At 57.2% G+C, this 19,190-nt stretch overlaps 4 protein-coding genes across 4 annotated transcripts; 1 reads left to right on the top strand and 3 right to left on the bottom strand.

The window, feature by feature from the left end:
- Window positions 1–600: 600 nt before the first annotated feature.
- Tf2-6-0 (Transposon Tf2-6 polyprotein) lies at window positions 601–4,278 on the bottom strand (the record flags this gene model as incomplete). Its single annotated transcript, XM_066152245.1, has 1 exon — window positions 601–4,278. One exon carries the CDS (start codon window positions 4,276–4,278, stop codon window positions 601–603), a length of 3,678 nt encoding a protein of 1,225 aa, XP_066008573.1.
- A 1,709-nt stretch (window positions 4,279–5,987) lies between these two features.
- gloP-0 (Cytochrome P450 monooxygenase gloP) lies at window positions 5,988–7,619 on the bottom strand (the record flags this gene model as incomplete). Its single annotated transcript, XM_032034775.1, has 1 exon — window positions 5,988–7,619. One exon carries the CDS (start codon window positions 7,617–7,619, stop codon window positions 5,988–5,990), a length of 1,632 nt encoding a protein of 543 aa, XP_031886184.1.
- Window positions 7,620–8,430: 811 nt separating this feature from the next.
- On the top strand, window positions 8,431–16,693 carry azaB-0 (Highly reducing polyketide synthase azaB; the record flags this gene model as incomplete). The annotated part of the gene is made up of 4 exons (XM_032034774.1): window positions 8,431–8,749; window positions 8,890–9,188; window positions 9,293–10,626; window positions 10,684–16,693. 4 exons carry the CDS (start codon window positions 8,431–8,433, stop codon window positions 16,691–16,693), a joined length of 7,962 nt encoding a protein of 2,653 aa, XP_031885929.1.
- A 470-nt stretch (window positions 16,694–17,163) lies between these two features.
- Window positions 17,164–18,621, bottom strand: CGGC5_v009985 (uncharacterized protein; the record flags this gene model as incomplete). The annotated part of the gene is made up of 3 exons (XM_066152244.1): window positions 17,164–17,440; window positions 17,513–17,830; window positions 18,146–18,621. The coding sequence occupies 3 exons, from the start codon at window positions 18,619–18,621 to the stop codon at window positions 17,164–17,166; spliced, it is 1,071 nt and encodes a 356-aa protein (XP_066008580.1).
- Between the last annotated feature and the right edge of the window lie 569 nt (window positions 18,622–19,190).

Here is a 19,190-nt window from a genome sequence, read left to right as displayed (position 1 = left end):
CGCTCCATACGGTGGATTAGAGAGTCAGAAAGCCCACATCGCAAGACCACGTGTGACAGGACAAGTACAGCAGAGCGGAGGATGACATGATTCATGGCTTATCCCGTCGGGAGATGTTGCCCGTGGGGAGGGAATTTGGAGTTTCCCAAGCAGGAAAACGGGGAATCAAGCTGCATGGATTAATCTGGACTCTGGGGAGTCCGGGAGACTTGGCAGGCCTACCCCTGCCTAGCAATCCATGTGTACTTCGTACGTCTTGGAAGACGTCAAGATAATGGTATCCATCGTCCATGCCTGAATGTTTCCATAGACCGCTGTCATTTAAATTTCAGTGGGTGAAACTGGAAGGAGATGGACTTGTGGAACTGCGTCTAAGTGTAAGGGGCTGGCCCCTAGGCTTGTTCAACGTAGAGGTGCCGTCGATTGACTATTCTAAGCTGAAGAAGGAGGAAAGGACTTTACAGGGATAGGCGCCTAGCAGCAGTGATGCAGACCGGGGCTAGGCGGTGTGCTACAGCAGAATAGTGGATCCGGCGGAGCCGGATCTCGGTAGCTGCTCCGGCAAAGCCGGAGATCTCGGCCGGGCTCTAGCCCGTTACATTACCTCCCCGCTCCCCTCCGGCGGCGCGTCCGTGGCGCTAGAGCTGGGTCTCCGTCGTGCTTCATCGCAGGGCCGTAACGTTGTTCGTAAGCCTCCATCGCTTCCGTCCCCTGGAGCGTCTCGATAGGCTCCCAGGTTCTCTCTGCGTATCCTTCCCACTTAACCAGCACTTCACGGCGTCTCCCACGCCCTCGACGCTTCCAGGCGGCGGCGTCGATACTCTCTACATTCCAGGTCTCCTCGCCTTCGTCATCTATAATTGGGGGCGGCTGCTCGTCGTCTAGCGTTTGCCCAGGTAAAGGGTCGTTACCTGCACGCTTCAGGGTATCCACGTGGAAGCGTGGGTATATAGCCGTTGGCACGTTAAGCTCTACCACGTATGGTGAGATAACCTTCGTAACGGTATACTTATGGTGCAACCAATCCAGTTTCTTGCATGGCCTAGGAGACCTGTAGTGGCCCATGTGAAGCCAGACTTTGTCGCCTGCTTCTAGTCTCTCCGTAGGCTGGCGCTTCCTGTTAGCCAGCTCCTCATAGCGTTGCTGCGTTGAGGCAAGGGTCGACCGTGCCATATCCATCACGTCCTGGAGCCTTGTTACCAACTTGCGTGCCAGGTCCTCGCGACGGCCCCCATGGTCTTCTGGGTCTGCCTCTTGAACCCGGACAGGCTCTGGGTGGTATCCGTGTTCTAAGAAGAAGCTGCTCATGCCTATAGCGCTGCTATCGCGGCTGCAGAGCGCTAGTTGAGCTGCTGGGAGGTTATTCGCCCAATCCTTCTGCGAGTAGGTAATGTAATTGCGTAGGTAGGCCTGGATCTCTTGGTTCATCCTTTCTGGGCCGCCATCAGTCTGTGGGTGATAGGCAGTACTGAGCCGCTGTTCTATTCCTAAAAGCTTGCAGAATTGCCGCCAGAAGCGGCTCGTCCAGTTGCTTCCTCTGTCGCTCACGATTGAAGTAGGGACGCCGTGGAAGCGGAAGTGGCAGCTCAGGAATCGTTCAGCGCAGGCTTCAGCTTCCATACTTTCCATAGCTTCAAGGGTTACGCCTTTTCCTAGCCGGTCGATAATTACCCAAAGGTATCGCTCACCCTTATCCGTAAGGGGAAGGTCGGTAATGAAATCCATAGCGAGGTCGCTTCGTATACGCTGCGGTATTGGTAGAGGTTTCAGAAGTCCTTTTCGATGCTCTCTCCAGATGTGGCTTCGCCCGCAGCCATCGCAATTGCGGCAGAAGCGTCGTACTAGCTGTGACTGGCCAGGCCAGTAGAAGCGCCTACTGACTAACGCGAGGGTATTATCTCTACCAGGGTGGCCACTAAGTACTGAGTCGTGGCTGCTTTGAACGATACGAGTACGTAGTGTGTTCGCCTCGCTATCTAGGTCTTCGCTACCTGGTACCCAGATCCGGTCTCTGAATAGTAGTCGGTTGCCATTATCGATCTCACACTCAGCAATCTGGACCTTTAGCTTGAGGCTAGGAGGGAAGCTTCTTTCTCGTTGTTTCACAGCATTATATGCCTGCTGGTAGACTTGGTCTTGCCCTTGGGTCTGGTCCCAGAGTTGCTGTAGTTCCTTATCGTCGGTGAACACAAGCACTGATGGGGCTGCCTCTACGCGTCGTGTACGCGTTGAGGTAAGGGCTACTTCGGGAAGAAGCTGGAGAATCCGGCCTTGTTCGCGCTCGTCCTCTAGAGACGTAGGTACGTCTTGTTCGCGTCTAGAGAGTGCGTCTGGCACTACTGCTTCACTTCCTGGCCGGTACTGTATCTCGAAGTTGTACTGAGACAGCTCCTCTGCCCATCGGCTTTGTCGTTCTGTGAGCCTCTGCTTTGTCATGAAGTACTTCAGGTTCTTATGATCAGATAGAACCTTGAACTTATTGACGCTCTGCAGTTCCGCTCTCCATGCTCGTAGGCAGCTAATAATAGCTAGCATCTCCTTATCGTGGATTGGGTAGTTGAACTGGGCGGCATTCAGCCGCTGCGAGTGGTATGCTACTGCGTGACGTCTCCCATGCTCATCTTCTTGTGACAGTACTCCTCCAAGGGCGAAGCCTGAGCAGTCAGCCTCAACGTAGGTTGTACGCTCAGGGTCTAGTTGATGTAGGATAGGCTTGGCTGCAAAGATCCTCTTAAGCTCCTGGAATGCTACTTCCTGCTCTTTACCCCAGTGGAATAGGACGCCCTTCTTTGTAAGAGATATAAGGGGTCCAGCAATCTCTGAGTATGCTGGGATGAAGATCCGATAGTAGTTTGCAAACCCTAGGAAGCTTCTAACTCCCTTAACCGTCTTTGGCGCAGCCCATTCCTTGATTGCCTTCAGCTTCTCAGGATCGCAGGAGATGCCTACTCCTGCGGTGATAATGAACCCTAGGTACTTGACTGTCTTCACAGAGAACGCACACTTATGAGGGTCTAGCCGGAGCCCTGCAAGAGCAAGCTTCCGTAGTACTAGCTTAACCTTTGCTTCGTGGTCTTGCCGTGAGCCGTTTGAGTAGATCAGTACGTCGTCCATATATGCCGTAGCGAAATCGTCTAGGTACTCTCGAAGCACTCCGTTGATATATCGTTGAAATGTAGCGGGGGCTCCTGTAAGCCCAAAGGGTACAACTAGCCATTCGAATAGCCCATATCTTGTCCTGAAGGCCGTCTTATGCTCCTCTCCTTCAGCAATTCGTATCTTATGGAACGCTGCAACCACATCCAGTTTCGTGAACCACTTAGCAGCACTAACAGTGCGTAGTGTCTCTTGGATTAAGGGGAGAGGGTATCGGTCGCGCTTAGTGAGTTCATTAAGGGCGCGGTAGTCAACACAAAAGCGTATCCCTCCCCCTGGTTTACGTACGAACAGTACTGGTGCTGATGCCTCTGAGCTGCTGGCGCGGATAAAGCCTTTATCCAGTAGGTCTCGTAGGGTCTTACGGAGGACGAGGAGTTCTTCTCGTGACATGCTATAGAGCGGCCCCCATGGTAGTACAGTCTCATTACCACTACTATCCTGTTTGATAGGGATCTTATGGTCGACCCCAGGACGATGTGGTGGAAGGTTGGCGGCTTCGTCAGGTTGGAACAGCTTGTGGAACTCAGCTAGTATAGCTGGCGGAAGGAGGGCCTTTAGATCTGCCTTCTCAGTCTTCTTCGTAAGGGCCTTCTGTATATCTGCTAGGCTGATGGCTCGGACTTCGTATCCTGCAGTTCGTTTGGTGTCTCGTTGTGCTCTCCTATAGAGTGCAGTGAAAGGAGCTCCTGGAAGGAGACGCGCGGCTCTGATCTCCCTTACTCGATCTGGTTCTTCTTCGCCTTTTAAGCGTAGGTCTACGCCACCCCTCCTATGCCGTATCCGTTGTGCAGCGGCATCGTATAGAATACGGTTCCTCTCCATCCAAGGCTTCCCTAGGAACAGGTCGTCACCAAGGCTACGTACGGTATATGCAAAGATCTTCTCATCATAACCACACAGCTCTAGGTTGAAGACAACTACACCTGTTGCTTTTGTAGCGCCTGTAGCGTCGCTAAAGCTGCCTAGCAGCCGCTCAGAGCGGTCTACTACCGGTAGGCGGAGCTTACGGGCGAGGTCGTGGTCGATAAGGGAGTATAGATCGCACCCAGTGTCTACTAGGGCGTCTGCTTGAGTGCCCTTGTGTATGCGGGTAGTGATCACTGCTGATTTGCTGCTCATGTGATGCTTGAACTGCTTCCATTCTGTAATGTCACTAGGCTTGGCCTCTAACGCCCGACTTCGCGTTAGAGTTACTCTTTTCCCGAGCTCTCTTCAGCTTCAGAGCTTCCTAGCTCCTCTATAGCATTACTATCGCTGCTCTCCTCTCGCCTCTTAGCTTTCTCAACCTTCTTGACCTTCTTAGGCCCTGAACGTCTTGGCTTAGGGCACCGTGTAGCAATATGGCCGATCTTATTGCAGTTATAGCATTTACGGTTATCTTTCTGGGGCCTTATGTTGTCTTCTGATGAGGAAGAGTCGCTGCGGTAGCGCTGTGACTTTGCGGCTCTTCTGGGCTCCTTAGTCCGGCTGACTCCAGCCATGAGGGTGTCCCCATCGGCATCTCGGTATCGTCGTCGTTCGTGACGTTCCTGGTAGGTCCTACTATCTAGCCCTGACCCTATTATCATAAGGACCCGGGCGTATTCTGGGTAGGTTTTCGGGGGATCGATTACACTAATTAGACGGTCCCGCAGAGTGGAGTTCAGGGCTCCTTTCAGATAGTTGATTCTGACTGCGTCTGCCCAGTGTCCTCCTCCACCTTCTGCTAACTCCTTCTCAAACTTTGGGAGGAATGTAGCAAAGCTTTCGTTTTCCTTCTGTCGGATAGTACGTAGCCTATCCAGTGCCCTGGCTTCTGCATTGGGATCTCCATAGCGAGTCTCAAGGTATTGCATAAACTGATCGGAGGATTCCGCTCCATCTGCTCCGCCTTGAGCGTAGTAGGGTGACGCCATGGTTTGAGCTGTGCCTTCCAGCCTTGCGTAGATGTATGCGAATATATCGGCATCACAGTCGAAAGCTTCCCTATCTCTTCGTATCTTTCCCTTCATCTCTAGGAACCAACGTTGGAAATCTTTACGTATGCCGCTAAACTTTGGTGGGTTTGGTATTTGATGTTTCCTCCGCCCTCTAGCTGCCATCGTTATACCGTCGCTCGTTGCCTGTATAGTTGTATCGGCTGTGGACGGGGTCGTTACGCTGCTCGCAAGCGGCGTAGGGGTTGCTCTATCCGTTGACATAAGCCCATTCAGAGCTGTCAAGAGCTGCGTCATCTGGGCCGTCTGCTGGGCCATCTGGTCCTGAAGAGGACGGACGCTTGCGTTGACCGCTTCGTTGATCCGGCGATCAATCTCAGCATTCATCGCGTCGTTTACGCTACCCTCTGGCGGATCCATCGTGCCGCTCTCGTGAGGTTCCATATAGCGTCTTCTCGTTGCGCTACCCTCTAGCGAATCGTCGTGTCGCTCTCGTGAGGTTCCGTATAGCGTCTTCTCGTTTGCACTACCCTCTAGCGAATCGTCATATCGCTCTCGTGAGGTTTCGTATAGCGTCTTTTGTTGTCGAGCTTAGAATATGTAAGGGGCTGGCCCCTAGGCTTGTTCAACGTAGAGGTGCCGTCGATTGACTATTCTAAGCTGAAGAAGGAGGAAAGGACTTTACAGGGATAGGCGCCTAGCAGCAGTGATGCAGACCGGGGCTAGGCGGTGTGCTACAGCAGAATAGTGGATCCGGCGGAGCCGGATCTCGGTAGCTGCTCCGGCAAAGCCGGAGATCTCGGCCGGGCTCTAGCCCGTTACACTAAGGTCCTGGTTGGGTCGGGCGTGTACGCGTAGGATGTACTATGTAGTATTGCGGAAAATAGACTTTGCTAGTCTGGTCTTGCAAACTCACTGTCTCCTCCTGATTCTAATCTTTGCCTTGAGCGGCGGTATGTGGTTTGTTCCAAACCATAGATTCTCTGCTCTCTTTTCTTGGAACTCAAAGTCATATTTGAGCAGGATATTGGCCATCAGCACCTTTAACATCCCAGAGGCAAAGAAACGTCCGGGACAGCTGTTTAGCCCGGCCCCAAAGGACAAGTAGTCGGCTGACGTGGTGGCCCATGCCTGCCTCGCTCCTTTGATGTTGTCACCGGCCCCTCGCGCATCCTTTCGCTTATCGTAGAAGCGAAACGGGTTGAAAGCCTCCGCGTCCGGCCCGTAGATGTCAGTATCAAAGTGAATCGAGTACGCCGGGATTCCGACTTGGTAGCCGCGCGGGATCTGGACGCCGGAAGGGGTCGTGACGCCGTCCTTGCCCACGATGCGCAGCGGGCCCAGGCTCAAGATGGTGTTGACGCGCTGGCTTTCCCGGAAGCTGCTGTCCATCCGCTCGAGCCGGGCCAGCGATCGTTTGTCCCACCCTTGCTGCTGCCCGCCGTCGGCGGCGCGGACCTCGTTGATTTCCTGACGGAGCTGGGCCACAATCTTTGGACCCTGTTCGGCGCCGGAACCGACAATGTCGAGGATCATGTGCACGATGGCGAAGACGTTGGTGTGCAGCGCGAAGGCGTTGAGGAGTAAGATGCGCGCCGAGAGGACTTCCGGGTCCAGGAGGTACGGGTCGCCCTGGGATTCTCCGTACGCAATGTACCAGCTCAGCAGGTCGGGTTCGTCTGCTTCTTCATCGTCTTGCCAGCCAGCAGTCGCGGATCCCGTGCCGTGTTGTTGCGGATGGCCTCTGGCCTCCAACCGTCTGCGAACCTCGTCGATTGTGAGCCTGAACCATTTCCTCTCGCACCAGCGGGATGGCAAGGTAAGCAGAGGCGCCAGGAGACGACGCAGCGGGGTCGGAAGCAGCCAGAGCAGGTTCGCCTCGAGAGGAATGACCTTTGCGTACGAGAAGCCGGTTTCGAGCACCTCTTCGTTTCGGCAATGTCTCTTCCCGATGAAGATGCGGTTGATTGCCTGGCTGATGATGGGTCTCAGCGTGTCGTAAACGCCCACCTCCTTCCACTCGCCGTCGTCTTCGTCGCCCCAGTGCTTCGCCAGGGCGAGGTCAAGCTCGTCCGAGAGGGCTGGAATCAGGTTGCCGATCTCCCGGGTGAGCTTGGTGGCTATGATGTGGATGGTCACCTGGTTGTGATCCCGAGTGGGATAAATGGTGCCAAGATCCCATTGGAAGTGGTTGATGGTCTGGTCGTGCATGCTCACGATGGAGTCGGGCTGATCCACGAGCCATTTTCTTTCGGCAGAGGGCAGCAGGATCAGCTTGTTTTGGCCCGGGCCCAGGATGGGGACGCGGACCGTCTCATTCTTGTGTTGTGTGTGGTGCAGGCGAAGCGTCTTTTTCAAGTCCAAGGTGTTGCGGTAGAGTGCCCGATGATACGGCGCCCATGTACCGGGCTCGACGTTGAGGAATCTCAATTTGGCGATTGAACGAGGGGTTGGAAAGATCAAGTAGTTGTAGACTAGGTATATGATCAGGACCACCGCCGGCACCAGTGCCTGCGGCGGCATGAACCATTCTGCGGACAGCATTGTGGCGTGAGTCCGACTTGATCGTCGAAAGCCTAGCAGAACACCCAAATAACCGGCAAGGGCAAGAACGGGATATGAAGGCCTTGACAGAGCATGAAGGCGCTATATAACAGATACAAATAGTTGTTTGATAAACAACCCCCCCTCCATTCTCCCCTCTTCTGATGCACTACAGCAGCCCACATGCGCGGTCTTGAATGCTCCTACGCCTCCTTCAGCCGTGACAGCCCCCCACCTGCATGGAGCACTCAGTGCCGTGATAATATGGTACGGAGTGCTGCCCACATTCGAGAAGTAGTCGGCCCAGGGTGCCTTGAAGGACCGCATTTTATCGGTTATCCGCTAGTGCCCGTGGGGCTTGGCGATTCAGGATGCGTTGCATTTGAAGGGGGGTTTAGTTGTAAGTGATCTTATTGGTCAGTTGAACCCGGACCTTTGAGGTCATGTGTGGGAGAAGGCCCGAGACCGGTTTATCTTTCATTAGACCGTTGAAGCTGTGGAGTTTTGGCTACACTGCTTTGAAGATGAGGAAATTCAACGTCGTTCCAATGCGGGGGGTTGTTTGAATGAGGGGCATTTGGGCTAACGCGGCCCATTACAGACAAGGGATCACTACATGCCGGATGGTTGGTCGATTCAACGTGAAGGGAATCACGTCTAACAACCGATTTCCGTCTAATTTCATAGAAGTACGATGTCCCAGGTTTCGACTGCTGGATACAAGTTATTTATACCCTTCCGTACCCAGCCAGCTACCTTGGTTGTTCACCCTCCTGTATAAACTATATTCCCACATCAACAAGACGACACAATGGGGTCAACGATTCAGGGCCTCGACGAGGACATCGCCATCATCGGCATGGCCTGCCGCTTCCCGGGCGACGCCACGAGTCCCTCGAAACTATGGGATCTGCTGATGGACGGCAAGTCGGCCTGGTCCGAAGTCCCGGCATCGAGATGGAACCAGGACGCACACTACCATCCGTCGCAGGAGCGCGCGGGGAGCAACACGGTAAAGGGCGGGCATTTCCTGCGCGACGGCGAGCAGAACGGCAAGCAGTTCGACGCCGCCTTCTTCAACATCACCCGCAGAGAGACAGAAACAATGGATCTCCAGCAGCGGATAGTCAGTATGTGATTTGTGTAAACCCAAGTGCGTGAGTTCGGGGGAGTTTGCCTGCAAACAAACCTCTTGGAGGAAGAAAAGACAAAAGAAAGAATAAGACTGTAAACATCATCACAAGGCTTACCACCCAAAACCTCTCTCTAGTGGAAAATGTTTACGAGGCAATGGAGAGCGCGGGCCTCCGACTCGAAGACGTGAAAGGAAGCAAAACCAGCGTGTTCGCGGCCGTCTTCACCGACGACGTGCGTTCCATCCTGCAAGAAGACCCAGACTTGTCTGTCAAGTATAAGCCAATCGGCACCAGCGCGGCCATCCTCGCGGCACGGGTAAGCTGGTTCTACGACCTGAGAGGCAGCAGCTTCACTCTGGACACGGCCTGCTCAGGCAGCATCGTGGCGTTGCACACAGGGGCCCAGGACCTGCGCGCCGGGCTCAGCGATATGGTATGTAATGTCCCCAGGATCCTTCCATTGGAGCAGACATGGCGGCGGTCAACCATGCAATCCGCCCAAGCACATCAAACTGATGTTGTACCAACCCCAAACAGTCTATAATCACCGGAGTCAACATAATCGAGTCCCCCGAGTTTATGTTCCGCGCCAGCGGCCTCGGCATGGTGTCGCCCGATGGCAAGTGCTATTCGCTCGATGCGCGCGCCAACGGCTACGGCCGCGGCGAGGGGGTGGGCACGCTGATCCTCAAGCCCGTGTCGGCGGCCATCCGCGACGGCAACGTGATCCGCGCCGTGCTGCGCGGCACGGGTGTCAACTCGGACGGCCGCGGCACCGGCGGCATCACGCTGCCCAATAAAGCGGCTCAGGAGTGCCTCATACGGGACGTTTACGCCCGCAACAACCTCGACCCAGACCACACCGGCTTCCTCGAGGGCCACTTCACTGGCACACCGGCCGGCGACCCGATCGAGGCCAGCGCCATCGCCGCCGTCTTCCGGCGTGCCGGACCCGGACCGAGGGCGGCCGAGAGGCCGTCGCTGTACGTGGGTGCTGTCAAGGCGAACATTGGCCACGTCGAGGCGGCGTCCGGCATGGCCCAAGTCATCAAGACGGTCTTGGCGTTGGAAAACGGGATGATACCGCCCAACACCAACTTTGAAAAGATCAACCCCAGGATACCCATCGACAGATGGGGCCTCAAGCTGCCCCTGGTTCCGACACCGTTCGAGGCAGGGCCCTCGGGGGTCCGGAGGGCGAGTATCAACAGTTTTGGCTTTGGCGGCACCAACGCTCACGTGGTGCTGGACGATGCGAAGAGCTATCTAGACAGGTTGGGTCTGGGTAAGCGGCGCGACTTACATGCAACAAAATCGGGAACATTGGCGGCACTCGAAAGCCCCAGCAAGGACAAGACCTCGTCGCAGCAGGCCGCGTTAGAAGGCGGCCACAAGGTCTTTTTCTTCTCCGCCAACGATCAAGAAGGTATCTCGCGGGTTGTCGCCGGCCTCGCGGAGCACTTGCAGAAGAAGCAGGCTGGAGACGGAGACAACGGAACATGCCAGATGGACGACGAATATCTCTCCAGGCTCGCCATGACCCTTTCGGAGCGGCGCTCACGCCTGGCCTGGCGCCTCGCCGTCACCGCCGACTCGGCCACGTCCCTCCTTGCCGCGCTAACCGATCCTACCATCATCACCACCAACGCTGTCCGTCCCGGCAAAGCCAGCACGCCTGCCGCGGCCTTCATCTTCACCGGCCAAGGCGCACAGTGGTTTGCCATGGGCCGCGAGCTTCTCGTCTTCGACGTCTTCAGGGCGAGCGTCGCCGAGGCCGACAGGTTCATCACAGGCACGCTCGGCAGCGGATTCAGCGTGCTGGAGGAGCTCACGCAGCGCAGCGCCGAGACGACCAAGATCGACCAGCCCTTGTACTCGCAGACGCTATGCACCGTGCTACAGGTCGCCTTGGTTGATCTGCTGGGCAGTTGGAACCTGGCGCCCAAGCGTGTGGTTGGGCACTCGAGCGGCGAGATCGGGGCCGCGTACGCCGCGGGTGCTCTGGATCGCGAGTCGGCATGGAAGGTCGCCTACTACCGTGGTGTCGTCAGCGCCAGGCCCGCGGCCGACAACACGCGCGGTGCGATGATGGCCGTCGGATGCACCGCCGAAGAGGTGGCCCCTCTCATCGCTCAGGTCAATGAGAAACTCGGCGCCGACGGGGAGCTGGTCATCGCCTGCTACAACTCGCCCCGTAGCCTCACAATCTCCGGAGACGAGGCCAAGGTGGACGCCCTGGTGGAAGCCGCGAGCGGCATGAAGCTATTCGCGCGCAAGCTGCGCGTGGCCAAGGCGTACCACTCGCGCCACATGGTTCCCGTGTCCGACGAGTACCGGTCGCTGATGGGCACTCTCCGGGCTGCTCCTGCTCCTGCGGTTGGCCGAATGCCGTCGTCGTCCGGCGTGCAGGTCGTGTCCTCAGCCACAGGAGGTCTGATAGCGGCGAGCGAGATGACCAACGCCGACTACTGGGTGCAGAACCTCGTATCTCCGGTGCGGTTCTCGCAGGCGCTTGTGGCCTTGTGTACTTCCAACGTCGCCAAAAAGCAGCTCAAGGTCGGCGGCGGCGCCGAGCTTCCTGTGTCGCATCTCGTCGAGATCGGCCCTCACGGCGCGCTGCAGGCGGCTGCCCGCGACGCCGTCCTCAACGACCCGAACCACAAGGCCCTGCGATATGTGTCCATCTTGACCCGCGGAAAGCACGCGTGCGCCACTACGCTGCACGCAGTTGGCACGCTGGCCGCGGCAGGCCTCCCGATCGACCTGGCCAAGGTCAACAACAACGGCGGCGGAAGCGAGGCCATGCTCGTGGATCTTCCCCCTTACCCTTTCCTTCACTCAAAGGAGACGTATTCTTGGTTGGAATCACGTACCAGCCGCGCGTGGCGGTTCCGCAAGCATGCCCGGCACGATATCCTCGGGGCTCCCGTTCGGGATTGGGACCCGGACGCCCCGAGGTGGCGCAACCACCTCCGCGTGTCGGAGGTCCCGTGGCTCCGGGATCACAAGGTCACTGACAGCATCATCGTCGCCGGCGTGACGTACCTGGTGATGGCGATCGAAGCCGTGCGCCAGCTGTACAGCGACAAGGGCGAGGTGCCGCTCGGCTTCAACCTGCGCGACGTGAGCATCTCCAGGGCGCTGCAGGTCAGCGAGGACGAGCACACCGAGACCATGTTCTCCATGAAGCGCGTCTCCGAATCGCGCCAGTCAGACAGCAGCTTATGGTGGGAGTGGAAGGTCACGTCCTTCAGCGCCCACGATGACACTTGGCTGGAGCACAGCCGCGGGCAGATCGCCGCCGAGACCGTCGCCGAGACCGCCACGGGCGAGGTTGACGGCGGCCGTGAGGCAAGGGAACGCCAACGCCACTACGGCGAGCTGCTGTCTACCGTGACGCAGACCTGCGCCGTGTCGCAGACGGAACTTCTCCCGAGCCGGTACGCCGAGCTCGAGCGCATCGGTCTCGGGTTCGGGTCCCTGTTCCGCAACGTTGCCAGCATGCACTCCAACTCCAACAACGACAACAAGACGAGCGGCCAGTCGCTTGCCACCGTCCGCATCCCGGACATTGCAGCGGCAATGCCGAGCCACGCGCTCGCCGCTTCGGTGATCCACCCGCCCGTTTTCGACAGCATCCTGCATTCCTTCATCTTCGCCCTCCAAGCCTCGGCGGAACGGCTGACGGAGCCCATGGTGCCGGTCGCGATGCGCAGCGTGTGGGTCAGCGCCGACATCGAGTCCCGGACCGGCGCTGAGCTCATTGTACACGCCGCGGCCAGCCGCGTCGGCCACAAGAAGGCCGAGGCCGACATCACGGCTTGGAGCACCGACCTCGACGCCGAGAGGCCGGTCAGGGTTGTGATGCGCGGCATCGAGGCCGTGCCTTTGCAGCACAGCACGACGGCGGGGGACGCGGCCAGCAACAGGCGTGAAATCTGCTTCAACCTAGACTGGAAGCCGGACATTGACATTCTGGAGGCAAACGGCGAGGCCGAGGCTTGCATACGCAAAGTTTTGCAGCCTTTGGAGACGTCGGCGCTCGAGGAGAGCGCGGTCAAACAGCTCGGAGACGTACAGCTGGCGTGCGCCATCTGCATCACCGAGGCCGTCAGGGACCTCGAGGCGCGGCCGCTCGCGGACGAAAAGGCGCTACCTGAACACTTGAAGAAATATCTAGGCTGGCTGCGCCTAATCGCTGATGATTACAAGAACAACAAGGTACTCCGCCAGGTGGCCTCGTGGCCGGCTATTGTGGAAGACGCCGCGGCACGCAACAAGTTCCTTGCCGAGTACGAGGCATCAGGCCATCCCGAGGCGTCCATGATTTGTCGAATGGGGCGCAACATTGCACCCATTCTCCGCGGCGAGGTGGACGGACTGCATCTTTTGTTCGGCATGGACGATCTGCTCGAGCGCGTTTACCGGGTCGCGATAGGAACTCAGAAGATCCACGCTCTGATGGGAGAGTATGCCAGGACGCTGAGCCACAAGCGCGGCGCAGATCTCAAGGTGCTTGAAATCGGTGCCGGCACCGGCGGGACGACGACCAGCATCCTCGAGGCCATCTGCCCGACGGGCACCCGCATCATCGGAGACTCCCGGCTGCTCAAATACACGTATACAGATATCAGCCCGAGCTTCTTCGAGAGTGCCGCAGCCAAGTTCAGCAAGTGGAAGGCTGGCGGCGTCATCGAGTTCAAGACGTTGGACATTGACAGAGACGTCGAGGAGCAGGGTTTCGATCTGGCCTCTTACGACCTGATCATCGCGGCCAACTGTCTCCATGCGACCTCGGACATCACAAAGACCATGGCCCGCGTCAATAGCCTTTTGAAACCGAAGGGCAAACTCTTCCTCCAGGAAACGACCGAGCTGCAGTGTCTCGAGTCTCCTCTGGTGTTCGGCATGCTCGCAGGCTGGTGGGCTGCCAAGGAGGACTTCCGCCCCTGGGGTCCGCTGTTGGACGGAAAGGGGTGGGAGCGGGTGCTGCGCGATGCTGGCTTTTCCGAGACCATCTTGGAGCTCAAGGACTCGGAGAAGGATGAGCTCCATGTACAGAGCATGGTTGTGGCGACGCGTCCCCCGGACGATGAGGCCACCAGCAAGCAACAGCTCGACGAGGATGACGTTCTCCGCCGCGTGTTTGTGATTGCGCACGCGGCGCCCGAGGACGTGTCCCTGGCTACGTCTGTGGCCTCGGCCGTGTCACAGGTGACCAAGCTCGACGTGAGCGTCGTTCGTTTCGCCGACCTGGCCCAGCACGAACTGGCCAACACATGCTGCATCGTGACGATGGAGGCCACCGCGCCCTTCCTCTCGTCGTCTTTCAGCGAGGCCGAATTCGCGCTGCTGCGCGACTTACTGACCAAGGCCGGAGGGCTGCTGTGGCTCACTCTCAACCCACACGAGAACCCGCACATGGCCATGATACCAGGCCTTCTTCGTACGGTGCGCTGGGAGAGAGACCTGGACGGCTCGGACCTGTTGCTTCTGCACCTACCCTCTTCCGAGGCCTCGCTCGTTGCCTCCAATGTAGTCAAGGTCTTCAAACATCATTTCGGCGGACCTTTCATGTCACCGGATCGCCATGCCGACTACCTTGTCAACCCAGTCGGCTGTGGTCATGACCATGGTGGCTTTGTTCAGACGGCCCGCATCATCGCCGCTCCCCCCGTTAACGACTTCATCGCACAGAGGACGACTGTGCTCCAGCCGAGGCTGGAGGCGTTTGGTGCCGATCCGAGTCGAAGCCTGAAGCTTCACACGTCTGGGCCGGGAAACCTGGACAAGCTGCATTTCATCGACTGGCCGGGCGCGGAGAAGCCTCTCGGTGGCAGCGAGGTCCAGGTAGATATCAAGGCAGCGGGCGTGAATTTCCGCGACGTCATGGTGGCCATGGGCGAGCTGGCGAACAACATCCTCGGCTACGAGGGTGCCGGCGTCGTCACGCATGTCGGCGCCGAAGTGACGGATATCAAGGTCGGCGACCGTGTCATGGTCGTCTGGAACGGCGACAACAACTGCCTCCAGACGCGTACGAGGGCGCCCCGGGACTTGGTGGCCAAAATCCCCGACAGCATGTCGTTCGAAGAGGCCGCCAGCATCCCCGTCGTCTTTGTGACGGCCTACTTTTGTCTTTACGAGGTGGCGCGTCTCAAAGCGGGCGAGACCATCCTCGTCCACGCCGCAGCGGGCGGCACTGGCCAGGCCGTGATCCAGCTGGCCAAGCATTTGGGCGCCGAGGTCTATGCGACCGTATCGTCGCGCGAGAAGATGCAGCTGCTGATGGATGAGTACGGGCTCGCCGAGGACCACATCTTCAGCAGCCGTGACTTGTCCTTTGCGAGCGGCATCATGCGAATGACGGATGGCAAGGGCGTTGACGTGATTGTCAACTCCCTCTCGGGCGAGGCGCTGCGTGCCTCCTTTGGCTGTATCGCCATGTTCGGGCGGTTCATCGAGATTGGTAAACGGGACATCATGGCCAACAGCAAGATCGATATGCTCCCCTTCAGCCGATGTGCCACCTTCACGGCGGTCGACCTCTCCCAGATAGCCACCTTGGCGCGGCCGCTGACCTCGCGCATAATGCGCTCCGTCGTCGACCTGCACGCCGCCGGCAAGCTCCATGCCTGCAGACCGCTCAACGTGTACAGCTTTGGCAGGATAGAAGAGGCGTTCCGTATCCTGCAGCAGGGCAAGCATATGGGCAAGGTCATCCTCGCCGCGCATCCCGAGGACCTCGTCAAGGTCGTCCCCAAGCCGCCTGCGCCGACGCGGCTGAGGCCCGACGCAACCTACCTGCTGCCCGGCGGCGCGGGCGGGCTGGGGCGATCCATCGCCAAGTGGATGGCGGCGCCGGCGCAGGGGGCCAAGAACCTGGTGTTCCTCTCGCGCGGCGGCGCCGAGGCCGCGACGACGCGCCAGCTGCTCGCCGAGCTGGCTGACATGGGCGTGCGTGCGACGGCGCTCAAGTGCAACGTGGCCGATGAAGCACAGCTGGTTGCGGCGCTGGCGGAGCTGACACGGCTGGGCTTCCCCCGCGTCGCCGGCGTGATTCAGGGGGCGATGCAGCTCCGCGACTCGGCGTTCGAGTTCATGTCGCACGCGCAGTGGGAAGAGTGCTTGGGTCCCAAGGTGCAAGGCACGTGGAACCTTCACAAGCATCTGCCCGCGGACATGGACTTCTTCGTCATGCTGGGCAGCGTGGCAGGGCTTGTTGGCAACCGCGGGCAGTCCAACTACGCGGCGGGCAACACGTTCCAGGATGCGCTTGCGATATACCGGCGCTCCAAGGGGTTGGCGGCGACTTGCATCGATCTGTGCAACGTCATGAGCGTAGGCTTCGTCGCCGAGAACCAGGAGACGCTGAACAAGAACCCGCTCTTCTTCTATGCGCACGACGGGATCCGCGAGGACGAATTCCTCAGTCTGGTTGAGTTCCACCTCGACGCAGACCGGGCGGGGTGCAAGGCCGAGCCCCAGATCGGCGTGGGCCTAGCGCCGCTGTCGGTATTCAAGGAGCGCGGGCTGCCAGAGCCGACGTTCATCAAGTCGCCACTATTCCGACAGCTGCGGTCGGCGAGCGGCGAGTCGGGGGCCACAGCGGACGGCGCATCGGATCAGGACGGGGCAGTGTCGGTGACGCTTGCTCTCAAGTCTGCCCAAGGCCCGGAGGAGGCAGCGGAAATCATCTGCGACGCGCTGGTCAAGAGGATCAGCCGCACGATGCGGATCCCAGAGCCTGATATCGATGTTGGTAAGCCGGTTCACGTCTACGGCGTGGACTCGCTGGTGGCCATGGAGATTCGTAACTACCTTGCCAGCGAGTGCGGGTCTTCGGTTTCCGTCTTGGAGATCATGGGCAACAAGAGCATGGAGGTTTTGAGTGGCGAAATAGCTAAAGGAAGCAAGTATGTTAAAAGTGACCCTTAGTATTTAGCAGCAAGTCATCCGTGTCTTGTCGTCCTTACCAAGGGGAGAACATGAAGAGATACAGAAAAAATGAACACTTGGGTAAGGGTTTGAGTTTTTCAGAGGGCCAGACTCATCGTGTTGGCTGAAACCATGGAGAGCCGGCATGGCAAGCTTCTAATAACTCTTAGCAAAACCCTGTTGTCAAGAGGCCATGAGTAAAGACTTAATGAAATGTAGCTTAATCAAGACCACAGCTTATAGAAGGACATTTTAACGTTAACGTTAAAGACTCCATTTTTAGCGAATTTGATGGACACGCATCAGATCTTGGGCTTGCTTTCGCGAATGAATTCCTATTAATAAGCTTTGACTGTTGATTAAATGGCGAAATGCTGAGATTGCTAGTGTCACCTCGACTTTCTTCCTTCATCATCTATGTTCAAGAGGTTTCTAGCCCACCCACTATAGCGATTTCAAGAGTTTCTTTGTCACTTATAAAAAATCAATTTACCCGTATCCTTCAGCTTCTTGCTTCGCCAACCAGTCTTGTCCCATTTCACGTTAAATCGCCAGCAATCATCCAACTGCACCTCCTTAAGCTGCTTCAGCCGTTGGCTAGAAAGGACACCTTGGACACTTTTCCGCACCCAATCATTCTCATCATACACGCTGTAGAAACGCAAGGTCTCTAAAGACTCCGGCAGAAGGCTTTCCAGGCTATCCTCCGAAATCGGATTTTCGTTCGCAGTTTCTTCTTCCTCGTCACTGTCATCGACGTTAGACTGACTGGGAAGAAGATCATCCGCTTTTCCAAGCATGATAGGTTCGGGGACCGACAGGTGCTTCAGGTGCTGCAAGCCCCGTAGGTCACCAATCTTGCCGCTCCATTCTGCCTCCTCGAACGAGAAGCATTCCAAGCAGTCCAAATCCAATTCTACCAGGCCTGTGCCGTGTTCGCGGAGAACCCTGCCGATATGATCAAAGTCGAGCGTGCTATCTCCAACCGTGGATGATCCCCAGGTGATTTCCAACGTCTGTAGCAAGGGGCATGTGCGTAGGAGGTCACAGATACCGTCGGCGTCGGCGAGAGAATCTATGAAGTGTGCGTACCTCAAAGAGCTCAATCTTCGTGGTGTCTGGGCACTTGATGCAAGCCTGGTATTGAGTTCCACAGCCCAGCCGCGAAACGTTTGAAGCTTTGGCAGGAGAAACAAGTCTTGGTAGTTTACCAAACGGACGGCCAACTCAGTGTCTTGATTTCTGATCCGGAACTCTTCAAGTTTTGACAGGGGCAGAGACGACTGCTCTAATGCAGATGAATTCGTATCTTGCTGAGTATGTGATGCCGACGGAGTCTCCTGAACTATTGTATCTGGACCTTGGCCTTCCACAACGGGTCCATTGACCCCCTGATTAGCTGCTCGTGTGATTATCTCCGGGAATAGCGTGTCGAAGCTTCGAGTCGCGTACTCTATGGACTTCAAGTTGGGCAGAATGGTGGCACAGTGGGCGAACCAAAGATCAGGCACGCCCTCCTGCCACTCCTCGCCATCGGCCACAACTCTGAGCGCCGCATCAATAGCGGCAGACCTCGCACCGGACTGCGCGGATGCCTCCGAGTAATACGGCAAAAGGAGTGGCGTGATGTCGTCGCGGCTGAAGACGCCCTCGCCTAGGGTGACGTTCTCTACGCTCCGCGCGAGGTGTGGGTTTTGATGAAGTGTGCGCAAGAGACGTTCGTGAAGCCTCCAATTGCATAAGGGCAGACTGCGGTACAAAAATGGTCGAGCAAGCCGCAGAAATCGAGATGAGGTGCGGCATAGCCGTGACAGTGCTGCAAGGCCCTCTGATCCTGGTTCGTTGTCGTCTGTGTAATCAGGTCCCCGAGTGTCAAACTCGAGCTGACCGAAGATGAGCGTCCAAACTTCGTCGGGAAAATGCACCATGTTGACGTCGTGCAATTGTTATATTATGGGAGGAAGTTGAAAGAAAGTGACTGCGCCAAAGTGCTGACACAAAGGGGCAAGTCGTCAATATGTCGATCGCCTAGGATTCTAGGCTGCAGCCCGTCTGTACGTACCAAAATGCGCCACGACCTAGTCAAACAGTGGCTGCAACGCCCTACGCCAGATCACAGCTTAGGTATGTAACAGGGCATCCGTGATACCTTTAATCTTGACGAAGGAACTCTCGATACTCATCGTTCCTTCAGCGCTCCTCTTCGGGCCTTCGAGTATGCAACACTAATGACATTGCATCTCGTATGGGCTCATCACTAGACGCTCATCTCATCCTCGCGAGTCTGTTGTTGCGAAAGTTTATCAACGACGACACTACAACACGCTAAAATTGCATAAACCCTTGCTATGATTCCCTGGGGCCCAGCAATATGAACGGTCATGATGAAAGCCATGAAGACGACGAGCTCAGTCTCAAGTCGAGACGATGAGGACTGTAAGAGTAACACACAAATCCGAGACTCGGCCGGACGACCCCGATGGAAAAATGAAAGATC

The sequence above is a fragment of the Colletotrichum fructicola genome (genome assembly GCF_000319635.2).
Source record: "Colletotrichum fructicola Nara gc5 chromosome Unknown KSG_Nara_v1_contig05, whole genome shotgun sequence".
NCBI lineage: Eukaryota > Fungi > Ascomycota > Sordariomycetes > Glomerellales > Glomerellaceae > Colletotrichum > Colletotrichum fructicola.
Note: the sequence above shows the minus strand (reverse complement) of the source record. Positions and strands in the feature narration are given on the sequence as shown.